General features: G+C 38.7%; 2 protein-coding genes across 4 annotated transcripts in view; both read right to left on the reverse strand.

Moving 5' to 3' along the window:
• Nucleotides 1-16,433: 16,433 nt before the first annotated feature.
• Nucleotides 16,434-25,009, reverse strand: part of LOC147623072 (monocopper oxidase-like protein SKU5) — a 70,108-nt gene continuing 61,532 nt past the window's right edge. The window contains exons 6-9 of one of the 3 annotated variants that reach the window (XM_086821124.1): nucleotides 17,419-17,796; nucleotides 17,256-17,334; nucleotides 16,955-17,157; nucleotides 16,434-16,855 (exon numbers count right to left, since the gene is read on the reverse strand). In XM_086821124.1, coding sequence (XP_086677250.1) covers nucleotides 16,744-16,855; nucleotides 16,955-17,157; nucleotides 17,256-17,334; nucleotides 17,419-17,796 — 772 coding nt within the window. In that variant the 3' untranslated portion in view covers nucleotides 16,434-16,743. Of the gene's footprint in view, nucleotides 16,856-16,954; nucleotides 17,158-17,255; nucleotides 17,797-25,009 lie in introns of all 3 variants that reach the window. The other 2 variants (XM_086821123.1, XM_086821121.1) reach the window with 2 other exon arrangements.
• On the reverse strand, nucleotides 22,854-24,884 carry LOC147623073 (uncharacterized). The gene is made up of 2 exons (XM_086821126.1): nucleotides 24,322-24,884; nucleotides 22,854-24,258 (listed from the first exon to the last, which is right to left on the reverse strand). The coding sequence occupies exons 1-2, from the start codon at nucleotides 24,450-24,452 to the stop codon at nucleotides 24,054-24,056; spliced, it is 336 nt and encodes a 111-aa protein (XP_086677252.1). The 5' UTR covers nucleotides 24,453-24,884; the 3' UTR covers nucleotides 22,854-24,053.

The raw sequence follows: 25,009 nt of genomic DNA on the forward strand, positions 1-25,009 counted from the left end.
CAGATTGTATCAAATCGAACAAGGACATAAAAATTGAACAAGGACATAAAACCTCACAAACTTTAAATATTGATTGATTGCAAAAATATACATCTCAACAAATTGTATCAAATATTGATTGTAGCAAAAAATATACATCTCGATTCTCATTAGATTGTATCAAATATATTTTATAAAAAATATATATCTTAATAAAGTGCTGGCATCAACCCAATGGCCGATCGAAGAGTTGCTTCTTGAGGCTGAGTGTTAATCTTTTTTTATATCTTAGAAAACTCAAGTAGGTTTTTTCTAGCTACCTTCTCCTTTACACACATATAATGCGTTACAAAAAAGCGAATATGATCTAGTTTATCCCAATTGGGATGCAATTCCAAACTGCCTTTAGCTTGATGCTCAAAGCTCTTCTTAAAAAAGGTTTTTAATTGGATAACTGACCAACCCAGTGGATATATATCCGACTCTTTACAAAAAGCATCCTAATTTTGAGGATCTAATAGTTATGGGGCTTACCAAGGGCGCAGTCAATTCTTATCTTTGGCTTCATTCTTAATGAGCTCCCACGCTACATTATTTATGCATAGAGGCCACTGCAAATAGTTCACAGGCTCTCTTTTCTCCCCTGCAAACATTAGTAGCCCCTAGTCTATGACTCCCCTGCATGCGTGCTATACTCCCTTGTATAATCTAACACAATATTGTATGCATTGAGATCACAATAAATGATTTCCCCTGCATGAGGAGCTCCCATGGCCTCGATTCTACTGCATGAATAATATTAGGTAGCCCCTCCAAAAGGCATCGAGCAAATCCATCTATGCAGTCTCTAAAACAAGATTCTCTCCTGGGAACCTTATTGTGTCGTCTCGCTGTGCAACCTGGTGATTATACGCCTGAAGGTCCTACGTTTGAAGGGAAGGGTCATGAGTAAGGATCCCAACATACCACCATTGTAGTAAGGAAATATTGTTATCCAAGGGGACGGATGGGTAAATGCAATACATCTCACAAGACCCTGGTATGATATTGCATTCCATAGTTCTTTGTGAAGGACTTATGCTTCTGTAAATAGGAGCGTTTGTAAATTTCTTTGCTACAAAGGTGATGTGAGGAGGGAAAAAAGATAGGCCTTCAAATTCACTCTCGAAGGCACCTTCTTCGATCTCTCTTGTATAGGATGGTCTTGTGAGGGAACTCCTATTAGAACTGAGCATTGCACATTTTTGAAAGTAAGCGCTAGGTGCGTCGTACTACATGCTGCTTCCATCTAGACATTGCTTGACTCTCCCCTCTAAGGGGCCTCCCTATGGACTGATTTCTTTATGCGAACGTGCTTTGATAGTGTGTGTTGTTGTGAGTCTAATCCCTTTGCTCTCTTGCTTCTAGCTTTTTCTTCTTTCCACTTTGTATGCCAAAACTGTAGCTGTTGCTTCCATCTGGACACAGCTTGACTCTTCGCTCTAAGGGGCCTCCTTAAGGATTGCTCTCTATGCGAATGTACTTTGATAGTGTGTGTTGGGAGTCTAATCCCTTTGCTCTTTTGCTTCTAGCCTTTTCTTCTTTCCACTTTGCATCCCAAAACTATAGCTGTTGCATGTTTACTCCATGAGGGACAGTCATGCAAATATGCAACACATTTATGCATATTTTGTATGATGCTATTGAGGAGATTGTGCATCTTATTTAGAGAATTGTATTCTGTATGTGGGAATGCTTTCGTGGCTTTCACAATCTCCCTTGCGAGCCCCCTAGACCTAGACTTCATTGGAGATGAAGTCTCCGGTGTTGTCCTCAGTAAAAGTGTACTAATTTTGCAGCAGCAAAGTTCTTGATGGAGCGTCCACTTTGTCACAAGATCCATTATGGCCTAACGTGCACAATAAAAATGCTACTTAGAATAATGACAAAACCTAATTCTTTGATATTTAAAGAAGATGACATTTTATATAGTAAAATCAAAATTTAATAACAATTTTCAAAATCATGCAATTGAAAATAGATTATGAGCGCTAGAGGAGAGAGAGAGAGAGAGAGAGAGAGAGAGAGAGAGAGAGAGAGAGAGAGAGAGGATGTGAATAATTGATTTGTGCAATTTAAACACACTAAGACATCATACATGCATATGCGCAAACACCTTTATATGACAAACTATATTTTTAAAGTAAATAAAACATCATATATATATATATATATATATATATATATGTAGAGAGAGAGAGAGTAGACATCATATTTTTTTGGCAGATTTAGATTTAAGATATGAGAGAGAGAGAGAGAGAGAGAGAGAGAGAGAGAGAGTAGACATCACATTTTTTGACAAATTTAGATTTAAGATATCATAATGAGAGAGACTAGAAATAGATATCATAAATAGAGAGAGAGAGAGAGTAGACATCACATTTTATGACAAATTTAAATTTAAGATATCATAATGAGAGAGACACGACTCTAAAACCCAGCCAATCCTGGACGTTATGTGTGTAAAATACGACATACCATTGATTTCTGACTAGGTTTCTAAAGAAATAAACTAAACATAAAAGGTTGAAATTATTACTTATGTGATACCGCTCTCAGCTTTTGATCGACGACAGTCAACTATTGGAGTCTCTCTGCACTCTCTCTCTCTCTCTCTCTCTCTCTCTCACACACACACACACAAAAAAAAATAATTTAAAATACATCCAGAGGACCCACTAAGTGGCTATATTTATATCCATGTTGGTCTTGTCAAGCTTTTGCTTTTTTTCACCATGCTCGTCGAAAAAATGCAAAAGCCTAGCAGGCCCAATGGGAAAAAGAAAAAGCCTAGGGACGAGCCTTTACATGTGTTTCACATAGGTCACCCACATCAGGTCAACTTTTTTGGTGTCAATGAAGTTAGTGTGCTATAGACTTATTTATGCATATGTTAATAACGTAAAAATTTTGAGTAATTACATAAATATAAAATCCCTATCTCTAACGCATTGTCTTTACCTCTGTCTAACTCTCTTTCGAACCCCCTCTCTCTCTCTCTCTCTCTCTCTATGTCTCTCTTTTTAATCTAACCCTCAAATAAGTCATATATAGTAATACCTGTGTGTGTGTGAGAGAGAGAGAGGAGCAGAGAGGGCTCCTGTAGGATCCATGGAGTAAGAGATGATTCTGGATTAAAGCGATTACAAACTCGACCATGTCCCTTTTATCTGCTACTCACACCAAAAGCCGCCAAACGGGATTCAAACCCGGGTGCAAGCTTTAAGCCAACCACATATACATACATGTATTCAACTGTATGCTTTGGCCCTTTCGTCTGTAATTCGCCGTCGATAGTTGATGATAATACTCTCTAGTGGATACACTTATCTTCTTATTTAGTGACTTCTTATTTTGATAAAAACAAGTCTTCTCTTCCAATCATGTGATAAAGTTCTTCTTCTCAATTGCATGCAAATCTCCTCTGAGTTATGAGACTTTGACACACTTTCAAACATGCTTGAAAATATCAGTAGTAGTTGATTTCACAATGTTTGATGTGTGGAACTAACGTTGGGCTCATTGTGTGAGCAATAACACTCATCACCTTCTTCTCCTTTAATTGCCATGCTTTGACATCAATTATTTAAGTCTCAATAAATTGATCATCTCTTTCTTTCACTTCTCATCTCTAGTGCCTCTAGAGGCATATTTAGTATTGCGTCAGGTCAAGTGAGTATTCCATAGATCATAAACTTAAAGGAATATTTGATTTTGAATCTCCAAGCCTGATAGTTGTTCTTTTCAGGCTTGTCAATGGTGTTAATTTTTACTTCCACCAAGATGATAAGATAAAGTGTCGATTCATAAGTGAAAGGTTAGAGAAGAAGTTTCTAGGGTAGATGAGAAAGGTTTGTTAAGGATATTAATTTAAAAATTGTAAAAAACGAGCTTATAAAGCTCCTGAAAATTAGCCAGTTTCTTACTGTTGCTTTTCTTTGCTTTTGAAAGCAGGATAGCCTACTTTTGCTTTCTACTTTTTAAAAAGCTTGGATATTTTTTTAAAAAAAGTCGCCAAAAATAAAAACAACCCTCCATAGCTCTGCTAATGAGCTGGCCTGGCTTGTCCGAGAGAGAGAGAGAGAGAGAGAGAGAGAGAGAGAGAGAGAGAGAGAGTATAGTCTAGAAGAGTAGTAGTATAGTATAGAAGAAGAGAAGAAAGGGGGAACTGCCACATGGGGCACCGTCATGTGGTGGCGAGTCCCAAATAAGGTATTATTTGGGACTAATTGTTAGCTCGCACCCCACTGTACCATTATTGTTTGCAACTTCTAAAGAGACTTCTTGCTCAAACAGAGCTCACTAATCTCTCCATTTAGGTAGCTATTTCGTAATATTGCCTTTAAGAAATGACCTCACACACTCTCTCTCTCTCTCTCTCTCTCTCTCTCAATATATGTGAACAAATTGAATTAATCATTATTAAAGGATATTATACTAGAACAAAAAAAACAAAATCCACATAAACAAACCACAATGTTATAGTCTTGATATCCACAAAGTCAAACCAAATATACAAACCACAATGTCATAGCATTAATATCCACAACAAACTTTAAAAAAGTTTTAAAAAAGATTTCCAAAGGTCAAATATCTGGGTGAAATACCTCAATCTCTACAGAACGTACATAACAAAAATAAAAATCCAAACAACCATGCATGCAACCTCCTAGTCCATATTGTCCAAGCCATGATGAATTCTAAGGATATCACTAACTCTCATTGCCCAAGGCATAATAAAGTTTGTGGGGAGTGCATCATTGCACTCATTCAACAAACTAAAGACCTTTTTTTATTGAAAGTATGAGCACAAGTTTTAAGAGACTCTTGTCTCTCATAGTTATCATTGGTATTAGAACTGTGAAGAAGGCATCCTGCTACTCAGCTTCTCACGACAATTACGAGAGCTTAGCCTTATATAATGTTTCTTGTTGCAACATTGATAATGTGATGATGCATGGGAGTCATACTAGGAATATTGGGGAGAAAACATCAAGGTATTTTCAAGGATTGATAAAAAAATTCTTTTATAATTGATTAAAATTATAATTTCTTTTGTGAAATATGTCATAAGTTTTCGAGAAAAGGTACTCTTTTACGAAAATGAATTCTTTCTCTCTAGATCCATTTTTTGGTGTGCATCTTTGTCTTCTAAGCATGTTGCTAGCATCATGTTAGATGTTAGTAGAGAGACGGATAAACTTTTTATTACAAATAATATGTTGTGAGTATACATATGCATGTTTTGACACATAAAATTTTCATTTTGTACCTTTTTAAAGGTAGTTTCTTGAGGCAAATATATTTGTGGCCAAAGTTGTATAGTTGAAATTTGAAAGGTATGGCATATGTATTATTTCTCATGTGGCACCTACTTATATAGGAGAGAGTGTACTTCCACAATTCTAGTGGTGACTTGTAGACGTGCTGCTACAGTTAAGGGATATTCTACACCAAAAGATTGGATTTTGCTTACTGAATCTAAGATTCTATGCCAAAATATTGGGTTCTTCTTACTAAATCCAAGATTTTTTCTTTATCTTATGCGTTCTTTCTATCACCCATGGCGCATTCCAATAGCATCTTCCAATGCAGGTGCTAAAATGAATCATTCTTTATGTTTTTTGCTTTTCGTTGACATGATATTGTTTTAATTCTTCTCTCTTTGCATGTTGGTTTTGAATGTCTAAGAGAGAAAAATGATAATTATGAGAGAGTCTCTTGAAGCCTGAATCCGACTTGTTTATTATGCTTGTACATACATTCTTACAAAAGTAAATTGCTTTTCCTAAAAACATGAATATTATAGCGTGTTATACCATCAGCAAAAAACTATTAATGTAAGAGCTTGTTGCTCCGCACAATATCTTTTACTTAAGCTTGTCTACTTTCAACACTCCCCCTGAAGCTCTGGTTAAGGTGATGTTCATGTCTTCAACTCTAAGTAGTCGTTGAAACTATTCAAACTTCTCTCTTGTTGCGAATGCTTTGGTGAAGATATCCGCAATTGAAGATTCACAAATGTTAGATCAACTTGACCTTGTAGTAGTTTTTCTTTGACAAAGTGATAATGTATCTCAATGTGTTTCATATGACCATGGAACACTAGATTCTTCGCCAACTGAATGGAACTCATACTATCATTGTATATAGGTATTGGCTCTTTCAAGGTTCTCCAAGTGTCCTAAGAGTTATTTCATCCATGCAACTTCACATGCTGCTTGTGCTGAAGCTTTATATTCTGCTTTTGTAGTACTCAAGGCTAGTGTATATTGTTTCTTTGATTGTATATTGTTAGTGGTGCTTCTTCTTGTTGATGGATCACTATGTATGAAGTTTAAACTCATCTTCACACCAATAGTGAGGCCCTGATTTACAGTGCTTTTGACATATTTGTCAAACCATCTTATTTCAATATGTCCATGACATACTTTCTTTGTCAAAGCACATACGCTTTTTCTCTTTTGATTATTTCCACTCTAAGGGAATACCTTAGCACTCCCAAATCCTTTATGTTGAATTATTCACAAAGCTGTGCTTTTGCTTTTTGCATTCTCTTCTTCATTATTCCTTGTTAAAATAAGATCATCCACATAAAAGTACCAAAATTATAATGTTACTTCCTTCTATCTTTACAAAGAAGGATTTGCATACCTGTTGTTGAAGCCAATATTTCTCAGATAATTTGAAAATCTATCAAACCATGCTCAAGGTGCTTGCTTTAATCCATATAAATCTTTGTTTAACTTATACACGTGTGTTGGATGATGTAGGTCTTTATACTCCTGAGGGGATTCCATGTAAACCTCTTTCTTTAAGTAACCATTGAGAAATGTATTTTTTACATCCATTTGATGGAATTCCAACCTTGAGCAATGATGGTTCTCACTGTTGCCATCTTTCAAATGGGTTAGAAGGTTTCTTCATAGTCTACTCCATAAGTTTGTGCATATCCTTTGGTAACAAGTCTTGCCTTGAATTTGCTTACACTTCCATCTGAGTTGTATTTGATCCTATAAACCAATTTGCATCCAATAACCTTCATGTCATCTTTGTATGGTGTGAGATCCCAAGTTTGATTCTGTTGAAGAGAACCAATCTCTTCATTCATAGCCACTTTTTTCTTATGGCTTTGTATAGCATCCTCAAACCTTTTTTATTCTTCCAATTTTGTCACGTGTCATATAACCATAAAAGAGTCATAGGAAGGTTATGTAATATCTTGTTGCTCCAATGCTTTGTGTTTGTGTTTGATTCCATAGATCTGTGTGTATAAGCTCCAAAGGCTTTTGATGAATATATTCTTCTTAATTGAAAGGATTTCTTGATGGCTTTGCTTTTTCACATAATCCAGACAACGATTGTGCTTTAAGAGTTGGCACTTTCTTTACGAAACCTTCGTAAAGCTATCTCTTTCAATCAAGAGATACTTATGTGACCAAGTCTCTTGTGCCAAAGCTCAACCTAGATGAGCTTCTTGTATATGCACATGCCTCTATTGACGCAGGCATAACATCCAAAATAAACATCCTTCTAACTTTTTTACCTCTTGCTAAAACCTTGAGTGTGTTATAATCTTGCACCACACCCCCATTTGGATTCATTGTTACTTGCAATTTTTGCTCCACAATCTGTCCAGCTAACACCAAGTTCTTTGTAATGCGTAAAACATAAAAAAACATTAATTAAATATTGAACTCCTCCTTCAAGAATCTACATACATTTGTTCTCTTAAGATTGGTTCTCTCTCTCGCAATTTGGTGTCTCTTATTCTTGTAGCATTTAAATAAATTTTTTGAAGAGCGTTGACGCCTTAAAGCACTTGAGAGTACCATAATTTCTACAAAACAACAATGCATACTTTTAACTATCAAAGTTTGATACTCTCTCTCTCTCTCTCTCTCTCTCTCTCTCTCTCTCTCTCTCTCTCTCTCTCTTACACATACAATGACATCAAAAGGATCATACTTTCTTTTGTTAAAGAGCAAAGATACAAAAGATAATATCACCATCAATAGAAAAAAATAATTACCGAAAGCATTTACATGTCTTATGGCTGTGCTGATACAAATAGGTAAGTAAACATAGCATTTACGTACACGTGTCTCTAGTGGACGATTCATTTTTATGATTACAGCCCCAAGTCTATTCAAAGGCACATTGAGACTTGTTATTTCTCTCCCTAGTTCCTCTACATGACCTTGTAACTTATCTTGCCTCTCTTTTATAATAGCAATTGTCTTATGACAACTAGTACTAAAAAGTCCCCCTTCCTCGATATAAACCAAATCATGTAGTTGTATACATGTCTTCAACAATCTCTTTGATGAGATGATTCTTGGTTATAATAGTAGCAAGTGAATCTCTCGTTGTACTACTTTCATCAGACAAGTGATTTTGCCGAGGTCACCTAGTATATAGATACACGAGAGTTCGTATTATTGTTGATCAAATGAACTAAGCTCTTTGAAGCTCCTTCATCATCTTTGCAATGCGCAAAATGCAATTTGTCAACCTTTTAACTTTTCTTACTCTTGAAAAAATGGTACATCTATATAGATGCACGCAAGATTGCTTGAGCATACAATGAATTCCTCTTACGATGCCTCATTCCATTACATTGAGACTTTGAAGCAATTCTACTAACATCCTTTACTTCTAAAGAACATTTGACAACACAATCCTCACTATGCATAATATTATAATAAGAACAATATTCTCCTATGTTTATTATTTTCAAAATATTCAAAAACTCTTAAAACTATTTTGTGTGTGTATGTAAAAGAACATTAAATTTATAAATAAGATATATAGAATATATATTTATACTTAAATGTATGAAATCTAATTATTTACTATAGAAGATTCATTTATAATAATGGATGCTCCTTGATTGAAAGCAAACCTTGAGCTCTACGAATAAAGTATTGGGGAAGAAGCTATGGCGAGCTTGTCCTCCAACGTGTCAACACCATCTCTGAGTTCCCAACCGTAGCCGCGGGGGTGAGGGGGAGGGGGGATTACTTTAAACTTAAACCACACAAGTGGACACACACACACACTCACACTTCATCTCTTTATCTCTCCGTATATATTTTAAATATTTTGATTTCCAAAAAAAATATTCTTATTCTTTCAAGTAAAAATGGAAATCAAAAGCAATGAAATCAATGGTTATATACCTCCCATGTTTTATCTTCTCCCAAATGTCCTATCCAACCCAATCTTCCTCTCTCACTCCTTCCTAGATGATAAGACCTCTTCAAACTTAGTTTTCAATGAAACCTTTCTAGTTTATGGTGCCCATTTTCTCTTTTTGCTAGGCTACTCCTTTAATATGTAAATCCATAGTTATTATCAAAGAGCTCTCTTCTCTAGAGATCTCCACCTCCTGGATTTTTTTCTTCTTCTCCATGTACCCTTTGCTACAATATCATTCAAGCCAATTCATCCTTGTTCTATTTGTGAACAAATCTCCCCTCTACATCCATCCTAGAAGCTAGAGAAGGTTTCTAACCCATCTCTCTCACATGATGTGGCACCCCCAATTCCATGCCTAGCAACGTAACATTCTAAATTGGATTGTGTTTCTAGATCTCACTTGACCCTTGTATCCTTGCCTCAAATCTCCTCTATCAACCCTTAAAAACTCCTAAGCTTCCACCGAAGCATGCTTAAAATTAAATGTGCAAGTTTCCTTAAAAGACTTCATAGGCATAAAGCATTAGACTGATATGCATTCTTTCAAGTAACAAATCGTTTACAAGAACCTCCCAAGATCTTTGTTTGATAAGGAATTTTTTTAAAAAAAAAAACATAGAAGAAAATTTCCTCTACTAAATGTTAAAACTCCCCAATAGCTTATTGTTTATTGTTTCTTACCCGTTCCTCCCTTCCCTCTGCTAATATATTAATGTTGAAGGTTTTATCCACGACGTGTAAAGAGAAGGTGAAACTAAACCTTATAAATATGACATCCTTAATAAGCTTAGCCTTCCTAATTTTAAAAAAGCGATAGCCTCCAAAAAAAAGGCCCTAGTATCCTTCAAAATGAAGCGGATGACCTTGATTTTACACTATAGAGATATCCATTGATGATTCCAAGGCTTGGAAATTTTAGTTAGTACAAGCATAGGCTATGTGCACATTACAAAAGGCAGTAGAGCTATGCCTTCTGTGACACTTTTGGTGTGTCATTCATGCCAAAAGATTACTATCTTGCCCAAGGACATCCACCTTATAGGAAGGATAAGCAATGAGAAAGATCATGTGCTATATGCACCATGGTCATGTGATCAACGGAGGAAATGGCTATCAAGAGATTCTTATGAATTACTAACAAATCTTGAGCAAGAAATCGTGGGACCTACGTGAACTAAAACTATCATAGAGGAGAAGGATACAGAATATTAGAATATTGTCTCACATAACATAATTTTTGTTGTTCTCTCTCTTCTCTGCCAGACAAAGAGATCAAACTCCATTAAGGAGCTTATTTTGAATAACATTGAAATCGGCAATTAAATAGTTGGTGCTCTGCAAATAATGGATGTAATAAGCAATCCTTATTGTCTACCTCAATCCTTGTATTGGCTCTGAAGAGAGTTGGCTCTGAAGAGAGTTTAAGGAAATAAAAGTTAAAATTCTTGTATATACCACAACTCCAAATCACTATTCTGTGATTTTATTTTATGACACCTAGTACAATTATTCATCTACCACCATGAGAGAGTAGCTTGTATGTTTCATTGTGTTCATAAGTATTCTCTCAATGGATAATTAAAATCTAATGACTACGTGGAGTCCGTTGACTGGACCACAAAGTACTATATTCTTTACCCAATATCTTATAAGTAAGATTGTTTGTTTTTAATTCTTGAATGCTCTCTCTTGGACTTATACAACTTATACAACTGAAGTCATTAACAAAGGGTGCATCTTTAGACACCTATAGTACCCCATGGGTGTGGGATCTGTCCAGCAAACAACTGATGGAATGAGTACTACAGAACGTGAGTGCTAGAGCTAAATTCATCAACTTCATCCTACTGGCCTTTCTATATTTCTTCCGCCCCTTATTAGATTTTAGGAAATGTCATTGGCTTAAATTATTAGCTCCTACTACAATTTTTTATGGAGCAACAAGGTGAATCACAAAGCTAGTCACTGGCTAGCTAGCCTTGGACAAGGTATGTCTCGCCAAGGCTTTTGGTGGTTTAGGAATTTTACAAATACAGATTCATGTTGAGGCAATTAGAGCTACTTTTCTTGTTAAGTGTATTCAACAAGACAAGGTTTTGGCTGAGATACTGATGGAATGCATTAAAGGGTGTGATACGCAGTCATGGTGAATGGCGTTGTCACTTTGGGGTTGACAAGATGGTTTCCACGACCCCAGTCGAACGTAGTCAAAATCATTGGCAACTCTCTACTCTCTGATCATGTTTAAGAATATACACCCCTCCTCTTGCATGTACTGACCTCAAAACAACTAGAAGGATCAACAACAAAGGGACTATTCACAACAACTAGAAGGATCAACAACAAAGGGACTATTCACTTAAGTGACCTATGGGATAGACCCTTACACGGTTCGAGCAAGATAAGCAACAAAGCAGCTGTCAGATTTGGTCTTAAACAGGTATCGCATAGAGTTTATTCATTGCTAAACTAGAGGAATTTAAGGTCGACACTGTTGTGACAGTGCAGGCATGGCCCAAAGACTGGTCTTGGCTAGGAACACGACCTTTCTTTAAACCCCAAACAAAGTCTATATACTAGGTATTGTTAAAAACAAATTTGAATGTGATTCACATAAACAAGAAATGGAACCTGAGTTGGTCTTCAGAGACTTATGGAAAAAGGTAGGCTGACAAATGGGAAATTACAGTATTAGAGAGGTGGTGTAAACTTTCTTATGAAAAGGTCATGGTGGGTGCTCTTCCCACTTCCCACAAATTGATAAAAAGAAACATGTCATCTGGGCAATGCTATAGATGCAGATCTACCACAAACAGGACTCTTGGCAATTATTTTGGATCTACCCTCCTAATGTGGAGTGACCTGGGGAGATTGGCCATCCATATCTTGGGTACCATAGTGACATGCACTAATTGGCTGTTTGGTGAATCACAAAACAGGCGATTGAGGAGAAAAATGTATTGCTAGAAATGTTAAGGTTCACTATAATATGAAGAATCTGGTGTTCTAAAAATGAGTTGATGTATACAAAGTTAGGTAGTCAATGTCTTATATTCTACAGATTAAAGTAAGATGTAAACTGAACTGTGAAATGGCCTATATATCCTAGTCGGTAGTCAATGTCTTATATTCTACAGATTAAAGTAAGATGTAAACTGAACTGTGAAATGGCCTATATATCCTAGTCGGTAACCATATCACAACCTCCACTGTAGAGTGCTAGCTTCCTCTTGAGCTAGGAAGCTAGCACTCTACAGTGGAGGTTGTGTTATGGTTACTCGCATTACATTGGGACGTGTGGTGTGCTGGTCATTCAGATCTGAGGAATTATACATACTATTAAAATAAATAGTTTGAGTTCATCTGGTTTGAGATATGGGACCATGTACCATACAGTTGGGTTCAATGGTTGTGTTTACTCATTTTCCACCATGGACCCTGATACATTAGTTCGAGACAGGGGCACATGTCATTGCACTTCATGTTGTGATCTGCAAATTTTTTGTGCAAGGTGATGAAGGGCCTTGATTTTTGCACGAGGTAATTCATAACTTGAAGATGTTGGTTATACATAATGATTTGGAGGATGGAGCTCTCTGCCTTGGAGCCAAAGGAGGGGAATGCCTTCATGTTTTGTAGGTCTAATGGCTATGGAGGGTATACAAGAAACAGTTTGAAAGCTCCAGGAAGAGAGTGGGAAGGACGAGGATTACACAGGAGGATGCAGAAGACAGTGAGTTAGAGGCAAGAACCACTAGCGTCCATGATAAAAGTAGCCAGCAAATTGGATAGTATCATGTCAAATGTGGTTACAAAGTGCCCCTATAATATGGTTATACTAAGGTTGGATTCTCGTTACGGTTACCTCACGAATTCTCAGTTTCACCACGTAAGGAGAAAACAATAGCTTTCTCCTCTCTCTCTCTCTCTCTCTCTCTCTCTCTCTCTGTAAGTGCGATTTGTTTGATTCTTCTTTGTGAATGAAGCTTTTTGGCTATGGCGGCAAAACCCAGGGGTTTGCACAGTGCACAGTGCACACTCATGACATGGCGTATGCGTATGTTCTCTTCTCGGTTTAGAGTAGAGTTGTAAAATACAAATTTATTTGTTTTTGTACCCTTCCATGTGCGTCTGCATGCATAGATCTTCTATTTAAAAAGATTTTATTTTATTAATTTAAGAAGAAGAAAAAAACAGGTGTGAGGCGAGGCGCTCATCAGAAATCATGCTCCAACAGCTCAAGCCTCTAGGAAAATGCATTTGGATATTATGTTCTTCTTCAAGACGCTGTAGATAATCTAGAAAAAGAACAACAAAAACATCGACACAAGCCACTGAGCTTCCGCATACCGTAATTAAAAGACAGCGTATCTTTCGACACCAAAATCGCTTAAGCTTCCAAAAATACAAGAGTGAAGCGACGACCGATTAATTATAGAGACTAGCGAATCGTCAAATAGACTGACTGTAAACAAGACGCAGAAGGACAACGTGGATAGAAAATAAAACACGAATCTAAAAATACAGGTTCAACAAAATATTCAAGATAATTCGCAGAATAAAGTTAAGCCCGAGCCCCACACCAATGTTTCAGCCGAAGAGACATCCGAAAAGTCCGAGAAGCCAACTCAAGCCATACCCAAGAAGCCAAGAAAAACCTCGATAATGTTTATGTACAATAAGCAATAAAATTTGTGCCTCTTTACATTCTCCAAATACATATGGAAATGCTGTCTTTGCCATGATTGAATCAATGTCCTTATATATGTACAAAAAAATTAAAATCCTCCACTCTAAATCTCAATGATATTATATATCATCTCTACTCAAGGCTCCTCCATTCCCCTTAGTTTCTCTTGTATGTGCAAAATCGGAATGATACATGAAGTCCTAATGTTTTAATAAAATCCTGAAAGTCCATGCTAAAGAGTGTTACTCTAGCTTTGATTGTTTCTACAACTATCTCAACAAACTTGATGTCCTAATCTGGACCAAGACGCTCATTGAGGAAGGATTTTGAGATTGATAAGCAAATGTACATGGTTGTTGCCTTCTTTACAATCACTGAAATAACACAATGAAAGGCAATGTCCATTGCACGTGTACTTTTTTTTTTTTTGATCCAAACGTCTTCATGTGCTGAAGCAAGCTAAATTAGATCTTCGTTCTATATGACTCTACTATTTGAGTATAAGTGCTTGTACCTCCATTCTTGGCTAGAGAAATTTGATAAACTTAGGAATTGAAGATGTCACCTCTCAGTGTTGTATAAAATTTGTTGTAAAAGTAGATACTCTTGCCTTTTGTTGTCTAATGATTGTAAATCTCTTCTCCAATCTCAGGCTATACTTTTAATATTCTTTTTATGCTTTATACAAGCTCTCATCACATACATACAAAGCAAAAGATATGTAAATTTAACTCAGCTTCATGTGAGAATTTGCCGCCATGGAAGTGAAATGAGCGCTAGACATCTTGAGGTACTTCTTCAATGAGAGAAATTAAAAATAATGAAAGATGAGAACAAATTGAGAGATTGTAACAATAAAAAATAATGTAGTAACTCACATTCAAAACTTACAGTTTATTGGAAATTTTTATTGGTGCAAACAACATTCTTGTTGCTCTAAACATGTAAAACTTTGACATATAGATTACTTGAGAAATATTCCATTTGCAATGAACACTTTGAATTTCCAACTATTGCTTTGATTTGAGTGCTTTTCCTTATTCAAACGATGCAATCCTTTTTGAGAAGGTACCTATTCAAACAATGCAATCCTTTTTGAGAAGGTAGCTTTTCAAGTCAAGATCATGTGTGTCAAATCATGTGTGTCATTGGTCCTTGCTTTCTGGATGTGCTAGCTCATCCATCGCATCATCACTACATTATCACATCGTGATGCTCCTCGATGTGGATGTGCTTGCTAGCTCATCCATCACATCATCACTACATTGTCACACCGTGATGCTCCTTTACCAATGAGGTGAAAGAAGAGCTCTTTTGGCCTAGATGGAAGCAAATCGAGAATTGTCTTTGTGGGAGAGTGTCAAGAACAGAGGAATAAATGAGCAAAAAGACGCTACCTCAAAAGAAAAACAGAGGAGGAAATAGTTTATGAATTACCAGAATGCTTAAAGACTACTACCGAGGACCGAAGATTGCTCAAAAGCATACCAAAGAAATGGAAATTGAGGGCAAGAACAAAAGGCATTCTGCATAAAAGGGGTAGCTAAAGAATAGAAGAAAGATGAAGGCAGGAAAAGCCCAAAGAAAAGACAAGTCAAATTAAAAAACCAACCCTAAAAAAGACAAATACGCTAGCTCATCCATCGCATCACCACTCCATTGTCACACCTGATGCTTGTTTACCAATGGGGTGAAGGAAGAGCTACTTTGGCATAGATGGAGGCAAATCGAGATTTGTCTTTATGGAGAGTGTCAAAAACGGAAGAATGAATGACCAGAGAAACCCTACCTCACAAGAAAACAAAGGGCCAACCCAGGAAATAGTTTATGAATTACCAGAATGCTTAAAGACTAGTGAGGACTGAAGATTGCTCAAAAGGGTAAGAAAGAAATGGAAAGACTTGGCACAACAAGGGCAAGAACAAAAGGTATTCAGCATAAAAGGGATAGCCCAAGAATAGAAGAAAGATGAAGGAAACGACAAGTCCAATTAAAAACCAACCTAGAAAAAGACGGGACAAAGGAGTCCCAAGAGGCCAGCCCAAAAAGAAGCAAAAACCAGGAACAAGAAAGATTGGGCCAAACAATCCCAGGACGTGCGAGACAGAAAGAGGACGACTAGCTATGAGTCCAGAAAAAGCGAGCAAAAAGCCAGGAGAAAAAATGCTGGTAGGAAAGCTAGGTCAGAAAGAGCAGGAGCCAAGAAAGCCCTTTGGAAGTAAAGGCTGGCACAAGAGCCAGAAAGAAGCCGGCAAGAGCCAAGAGAGCCCTGGAAGTAACGACTGGCAAAAGAAACAGGCAAGAAAGAGCAAGACCCAAGAGAGCCCTAGAATGGAAGGCTGGCGAAAGAGCCAGGAGAAAGAAGGCAACAGCCAAGAAAGCTTTGAAAATTGGAGAAAGAGCTAGAAGAAAGAGGAGGAGGGGAGCCAAGAAAGCCTTGCAAAAGAAGAGTGTTAGAGAGAGAGAGAGAGAGTGTGTGCGCGCGCGCGCGCGATAAAGAAGATCGGTGGCAGAGCCGGCCAAAAAAATGTAAATGTTGGTTCATAAAAATATGATCGCAAATACCTTCAATTTGAAGGCCTTGCCCTTGAATATATGTATATGTGTGTTTTCATCTCTAAAATTTAGAGAAATTCTAAAAAACAAGTGGCAAAAATCGTCAACACCAACCACAACACGGTTCCCTATTTTCACTCCCAAGAATCTCAAATTCAAGGAACAGTTGGTTCCAAAAATACACTCATTCATTTGAATTGGGTGTTTCGGCGAATACCTCAATCTCAAAATGCTCGCTCATATGACGTGACGTGTTGCCTTCAAAGGGAAAGTGGGTATTAATGAAGAAGGTAAAGTAAGAGAGCGAGAGGCCACAGCAACAGCAGCGTGCAGCAGCAGCAGGATCCGCCGACGATGATGGTAGCCGAGTTTCTGTTTCGAGTGAAAGGCCTGCAGCAGCAGCAGCAGCAACGTGGGGGGGTGTGTTGGTATTATAAAATTTTCAAATGCGTGGTGAAATAACTAACAGCCAGCTATTGGTCCTCTTACGCTTTTTGTTTGGAGGACAGTCTACCACAATAAATGGCGTTGTCCGGCACCGGTAGCTCTGTTTTGATGCTGTTTTCTGGGTTATACACGCGTATGTAAAGCTCCTGCCCTAGATACCAGTTGGGCAGCAGTTGGGAACGAAGGTTCCACATGCCCACGTTGTCAAGCTCTACAAGAACGGCTGTCCAAGAGTTGGGAAACACCTGTACCCACCACCACCACCACCACCACCACCTGCAATTCAACAAAATCAAAGCAGCAAGCACAAGCGCAGTTTAATGTGAATCGTGACGTCGTCTACCTGCGTTGTGGACCTTGCCACACCATCCACCCTGTTGTAAATCCCTCTTTCTGCTTCTGTCCACTCTCCTGAGCCAAAACTACCACCGCCACTACCACCACGGTCAGAAGCGTCACGAATTTTTGGTGCAGCAGAAGAAAGTAAGGAATAAGAGATTTTGTACCCAACGACAAAGAACGCGTAGCCATCCAAATGGTAGCTTTGGACAGCATCATTGTCATTCTGAAAGACGATCTCCATAAAACCTCGGTATCCTCCGCTAAGCACAGAGGTGAGATACGTAAGAGATGTGGAGCTGGCCGGGCCCGGCATGGTAGGGAAAGCGTCGAGGGTGTAGACTCCGGTTAGGCTGTAGTAGTCGGCAAGCTTGAGAGGAGTGGCAGGGGTGGCATACGACACCCCGTTGAGTCCATAGCGCAATCGTCCTTGGATATTCATGGGACCGTTCCCACGCAGCAGCAGCGACTGCGTTACATCGATCTGCCCGTAATGGAAAGACCCTTGAGGGTTGGGCCGGGCCGCACCTGCTGTCAAATTCCACCTGCACACGTACCCTCCCTCCTTATTAGTTGCACAATCCAAAAGAAAAGCCGCTACCCCCCTTAATTGCTGCCCTTCTTTACGTGCCGTGTGCGAGACTCACTAGCTTTTTAGCCGATCACGCTCTCCCTATTTATATCTAATCTATAATATAATGCTTACGTGATAAAAATGTTCTAACAAATGTAATGTTAATGCTAATTCATCTACACGTTTATAGAATATATATTTTTACTTATACTAGTATCAAATCCATAGCAAAAAAAACTATTTGTGTTTCAGCTCGGAAGGATTCAAGTCACCAGACTATCAGAGGAGGTCAGTTGTGCTATATAAGTGGAAGATCAGAAGTGTTGAATATCAAATCTGACTTGGGAGGACAGCTCTGGTCAGATTGGGGAGCGTTGAGGTGCCCCATTGTGTAGCTGAACCGTACCACCTTAAATAAAACCTTATCTATTTATATTTACCCTACCCGTTCAAACCTGTAAGCTTCTTTTTGAAAACAATTTTAGTCCTCCTCCAAAAATATAAGAAACATTCAATAATAAACCACCTTATTGTCAACTAACACTCCACACTAGCATGGAAAAGATGGTATATTACGTGTGTGACACGTGTCCTCGATAATTATTAGCGTAGCTCTCCAAATTTGCCAAAAGTTGTGTAAGCCCCAGTACTCACCTAGCCTCGTCTACTGCTAAGTGATATGCTCGAAAGAGAAAATCGAGAATCTTTACCAAGGTCGTGGTATGAACCGTTCCAAAAATAGAATAGAGGACAGTGTCTTACAGATTGCCATAAATGGGGTCCTCAATCAAAAGCCGCACAAGTGCTCCTTATGTGTTAAAATAAAGGGTCTTTTCTCGATATGGAACATAAACACCACAATCTCTTTTGGCCTGTGTCAATTATTAATGCAATGCATTTGGGACAGTAAAAGATTGCAGTCTTCTTGACTCGTTGAAAGACAGTCCACATAAGAAAATACAACTTGTGTGTTCACACAAATAACAAGATCTCCAACATGACAAAGAACTTAATGCAAAAGTGATAGAGAATGAATTGTTTACAAAGAACAGATGGAGCATTGAGTGTTCGAGTTTAGGATAAGGTTTGTGTGGATCCACCATGTGCCCAAAGACATACGCCTATGAGAGTGATCGAGCTAGGGACCAAAGAGCAACAAAGACTATTGTTAAACACAATTCGGTACTCTTGGATGCAAGGTGCTTGCGTTAGGGCATAATCAAAACAAAATCAGCTTGGAGCAAAAATGCAGCTTTAAAGCCGAGTATGGATATGTTTAGTGATTTTTATCATACTTTCTAATTGGGGGGGATGTTAGCTCCCAGAATGGAGCTGGACTCACACACACACACAATGCTCAAAGACAAGAACACAGAGGTGTGGAGTGTGAGAGAGATTGCCAAGCTCAAACGAGAGAGACGGAACTCTCTACAAGTACAAGAGAAAGTACAAATGAACAGCAACTGTAAACTCGGAATGAGGTTGCTCATATACTAGCTAACCCTAAGGTACCCGTTCACACTTGGATGGCCATGGAAAAAAACCCAGTGGGATAAAAGTATCCATGGCATAAGTACATGGCCTCAGTGTAGTATTACTATATACATATCAAAATCTCCTGAAGTACAAATGTGAGGTTTTACTGAGATTACACATCAGTCTCTGAAAGGAAAGTGACCCAAAGCTTTGCGGAATACCTCAAAATTTTCACGTGATAAGGCTTTAGTGGAAAGTGGTTAAAGATCCAATTAAGTACAACCTATTATGTTCTTTGTCATGGACAATGCATTTATCATCTGCAAATTCAACATTAAGACACCTCCGCTCTCTCCCCCTCCCCCCTTGCTAGAGTGGGCATAGGTAGCAGATTCTTTTGAATTCTTGAAACAAAAAGTACATTCTGAAGATAGATTCTCACCACTAACAATAGTGAGAACTATCTTACCAATATCTTTGACGGAGTAAGAGACATTGTTGGCACACGTAATAATGTGACCACCTTGCACAGTCTCCATATGTTTGACCAAACTTCTTTGAGAAGTTATGTGCTTGGAAGCATCACTTTCAAGAAACCAACTATCATAGACAGCTGCACTGAGACATGCATCCTATTCAAGATTATAACTGCAAACAACCAGTAGTGAGAAGTCTTCATGGACAATGACATTAACAAAGTCTTCTGTCTTAGAACTCTGACTGTCAGAAGCAGACTTGTTGGAACCCTTATTGGATTCCTTTTTCTTCTTTTCCTTGTTTTGAAGTTTGAAACAATTTTCAATTGCATGGCCGAGCTTCTTGCAATACCCGCAAGTCACCTTCTTTGGCTATTCGGAATCACCATTGGCCTCAAAAGTTTTGTTTAAATTAATCTTTCACTAAAATTTCTTACCCTTATTCTTGGCTACGAGAGCCTGATTACTACTAGAACTCTTAGAGGCATTCTTTCTGGACTGTTTCTTTTGTGACAGTAAGCTAACAAGCTCCTCGTAGGTAAAATAGGGGTTGCATTGCCTCTCAAAGAAAGTCGGAGAGAAGTATTCAAATCCAAATAAGATTCATGCAAGGAGTTGAGGGTGATGTTAACCATTTCCTTGTCAAGAATAATCTCATCAATGTTGAGAAGTTGTTCTCTTAAGTTCTGCAATTTGGTCAAGTATTTATTCATGGTTCCTTTCTCTTGCATTTTCTCATTATCAAGTTGTCTTTTGAGAAAAACAACTCGTGCATCATTTTTAGCTTGATACATAGTTTCTACAGTATTCCAAGAAGGCATGGATGTTTTAAAAGAGCAAATGTGCGGAACAATAGACCTTTTAAGTATCAAGTCAATCAATGCCAAAGCTCGAGTATCATGTGAATCTTATCTTCTTTGATCAATAGTAGTTTAAGAGACTTGAGATTGGGCCTATTGGCCCTGACCCCTTTAACGAGTAGCACGAGAAATTGTACCAGGACGAGGCTCATCAACACTGATATGACCCCATAAACCCTTAACAAACAAGAACATTTCTCACCATAAAATTCCATAGAGAGTAATTTGACCCATCTGATTTATTCTCTCTGGAAAGAATACCAACCAAATCATTTGGAGAGTTATTGTTCATACCTAATTGCTAGTGAATTTGAGAAGGTAAGATGTGAAAAGTAAGCTTGAAGTGAAGTCAACGGGATGATGTTGATCAATTAGAAAACTGCCGAAAATTAGTTGGAGTCTCGGATCGCTAATGGATCAGGAAATCCAACTTGGAAATCGAACAATCAAAGAAATAGAATCGGATGAGTGAAACCGGTCGATCAAAGAAGTGGAATCGGTTTATCAAAGAAAGTGGAATCGATCGATCTGAAAAGTGGAATCAGTCGATTTGAAAAACACAATCGGTCGAACCAAAAAAGTGAAATCGGTCGATTTGAAAAACGGAATCGGTCGACCCAAAAAAGTGGAATCGGACGATCATAGAAAGTCGAATCTACGAAGTAGGATCGCTTGTGACAATCCAACTTTTGAGATTGCTGATGACGATTACAAAACAGGAATCGATGATCTGAAAATGCTTGTTAAAGTGGGTGATTGCACCTAAAAACAATTGCTCATGAGAACGATTGGAGAATCGAGCAATTCAATCTGCCACGTGTCACCTGCTCGTGAACCGGTAGAGAAGTCAGATCGGATTCATTTGGAGGACTGTGGTGTAAAACGATTCAGCTATTGTAGACTGGGCTATCTACAACAACTGTTAGCTAAATCGTTTGTGAGCTACTACTGTTACAGTAGAGACCACTATTGATTGAAGAAGCAACAGCTTCCTTCACTATTGAGAGAGAAGCTGCGAAGGAAGCTGGAAGCTTTGAACAAGAAAGCTTCAAATAGCACCACAACGAAGAGTTGCAAACTGAGTTGTAACCGCCTAATGAAAACCAAAAAGCTAAGCTATGGAAAGCTTGAACATAGTAAAGATTAAACCAGAAAACAAGCTACGGAAAGCTTTGCTCTGCTTATACCACAGTTAGGTCATAGAATGGAGCTAGACTCACACACACACACACACACACACAATGCTCAAAGATAAGAACACAGAGGTGTAGAGTGAGAGAGAGATTGGCAAGCTCAAAGGAGAGGGATGAAGCTCTCTAAAAGTACAAAGAGGAAGTACAAATGAGCAACAACGATGAATGAGTTGCTTATATACTACCTAACCCTAAGGTGCCCGTTCATACCTAGATGGCCAAGGAGAAAAAACCCAATGTGATAAAAAGTGTCCACCCATGGCATAAGTACGTAACCTCACAATGTAGTACTACTATATATCTAACAAGAAACTTACATATAAATAAGCCCGAACACCTCATTCCTCATCACCTTCCACTTCAACACCCATAGCTAACAAGCTCAATCCTACAGTACCCTAATTGGAGGAAAACAGGTCGCCATCCCTTAGCAAAAAAAAAAAGGTGCAAAAAAGTGCAAAAAAGATACTTTTATTAAGAAATAACAAATACAAAATCAAAGCTGCAGAACCTGTGTAAGATAGCTGCAAACAATCGAGGGCATGGTGGTGCCAAGAAAGTGCAGTGGGAGTCAAGACAGAAGATAATGTGCCTTGCTTGTGCTAATGTAGACGAGCCCATGTGGCCATAAGAGTATGGGTATCTCCTCAATTAGTACAAATGCACTGGGTGTGCCCTCCAATCGCCTTTGTGGCTTAAGTTTCCAGATCTAGCAGGCGATGATGCTGGCCTTAATCTCCCAAGTGGTGTCAAGTCTCCCCAAGGGTGGTGTGTAGTGTGACCGAGGAATATCCTCAATCACCTTATAGGCAAATTGAGGAGACCCATTATCTAGATTACTTTGGCTCTATTGCATAGCATGCTTAGTCTAGACCACAAATTTCCTTTGAGGGCGGGGACCATGACACTGCCGTTATGATTGACACAGAATTGGCCTAGCATTGCACACCTCATCAACAGATTTCAGCCAACACAGTGTTGGAATTGAAGGAGAAGCGTTTGAGAAAGTCTCATGTTCCCAGTTTGTCAATGCACAGATATGACAAGGGAGGTAACTTTGCAAATTTCAACCACAACCATTTCTACTTGTCGTCCTACCAATAAAGCAAACACTCCACTTTGGAGAGTTCAATTTCAAGTTGTCTATGCAATCCAAACTTTGCTTTCATTGTGTTAATTAAATCAATTCTCGCAAGGCTTACTTGACATTGGTATTTTCATTGTTACCTCACATTAGTATCGTTAGCAAGGCTTAGACACTAGTTTTAAGCTTCAAAAATTTCTCCTACAAAGATTTTTTTCAAGTGTTTTGTGCAGCCTTTGTGTAGTCACGTTGCATTCTGAATATATACCTCGATGAATCCAGGAATATGCTCAAATTCACCTTTTAGGAACATGCATGTTATATACTCATGGTAATCAACCCACAAGACTATGTAACTATCAACTCCATTATGCATAGTATGGACTAGATACTACAACATCCCCACTAAGGTCATCAGTGCCCAATAGTGGGTGTAGAGCACTGTATCAAGATATGCTCTCACACACACACTCCACACGCGCGCGCGCACACACACACACACATAAGAGCATATATTCACACAAAGCCCTTCGTACTAAGTTTCTGTCAAACCTCCAGAGATGCAGGGCAGACTCAACCATAATGAAGCCTGGCACTAAGGGAAGTAGCAAATAGAAAGAATTAGTACAGCAAATTAGACTAGCACACTTTTAACATGAGAAGGCTCTCAGACTTCAGCCTTTGGAGATGGGCTGAGGGGGCCAAATTGCTTGACATCGAAACATGCCCACCATTCAAAACCCGATCCTGACGTTTACTCACAACCCAAGTAAATCTTAGATTATGCAAATGATGCAAGTCATGATGGCTCCACAAGTTTTCTACAAGGGAAGAGAATCTGCATGAATGTATGTAGCAGGGAGCCTGTATCTTGGAATACTTAACTATTAGCCTAATTAGACTCAAAATAAGCTTGAAAGATTATGCCACCAAACCACGAGACCATCAACACTATACTAGGGGCCAAAAATGGGTGACTCGCCAAATTTATCCAAATACAACGGATGACGATAAAAACAATGTAAACAAACCTTGCCAATGAAGATTTTCAGTTCCTGGATCAAGTAACCGTTCACCAGCAAGTGAATGATCATGAAAATCACAGGACTACTCTCAATTAAACATGACCACTCACACTCTCATAGTAGCGCCAGTCCACAAGCCCTCCTGTGCGTAAGGCACACAGCCCGCAGCGTTAGAGGGCCAGTTCTCTGCGTGTAAGCCTTCACAGGTGCCAAAAAAGGAAATTCTGGGCCACTAGTTTTTTCTGTTTGTAAGTCTTCATAGGAGACACCAAAAAGGAAATTCTGGGCCACTTGCTCAGCACCACCTAGCCGGTGAGAACTGCAAAAAGGTATGAATCATAACCGGTATGCAATGTCAGCTCCAACAGCAGATAAGAACTACCTGGGCAGTGCTGCAAACAGTCGTATGGTGTACGAACAGCTATTAAACAGCTTCCATGCAATCTGTACACTGCGTTGACAAGGAGTGCAGCAGCTAGGGCACTTCAACCAGTTGAAAAGGGTGCCAACCATATACAGATTGGAGTCATACAGGACTGTACGGAGTGGGAAGGAGTAAGAAGGTGGCCATATATGAGAGCTACCAACAGGCCATACAGGTGCATTGGAGGGAAAACAAAAAGAGCGAACGGCGAGCCCCACGGGAGCTGATCTATCCTTTCTTTCCTTTTCCCACCTACACACAAGGTGAAGCCAAGTGTATGGCACCCACCTGGCACTGGGCAGGGAGTGCCCATATACTTGGTGAGTGACCCATCAGGTGTTCAAACTTCACACCATCCTATTAATGAAGGGGCGGGTGTCCACACTCCATCCACCCTTATTATAAATTGTCTTCCCGTGGTTTGATGTAGTGTGTAGCTGGAGTATACACATAAGTAATTAACAAAAAAAATGGGTGTAGAATTATACGTACCACAAAATACGCCATGTCAGACCGAAACAAGTTCATGCACACGCGTCCATGGGGTTTTTAGGCATCCTGGCTTCCCTGACATATCAAATATCCCACGCCTATCAACATCTACGCTTTTCACCACATCAACCATCACAAAAGCCCTATTAAAGCT

This window comes from Cibotium barometz, chromosome 27 (assembly GCF_041138505.1).
Source record: "Cibotium barometz isolate CiBa-2024 chromosome 27, ASM4113850v1, whole genome shotgun sequence".
NCBI classification, from domain to species: domain Eukaryota; kingdom Viridiplantae; phylum Streptophyta; class Polypodiopsida; order Cyatheales; family Cibotiaceae; genus Cibotium; species Cibotium barometz.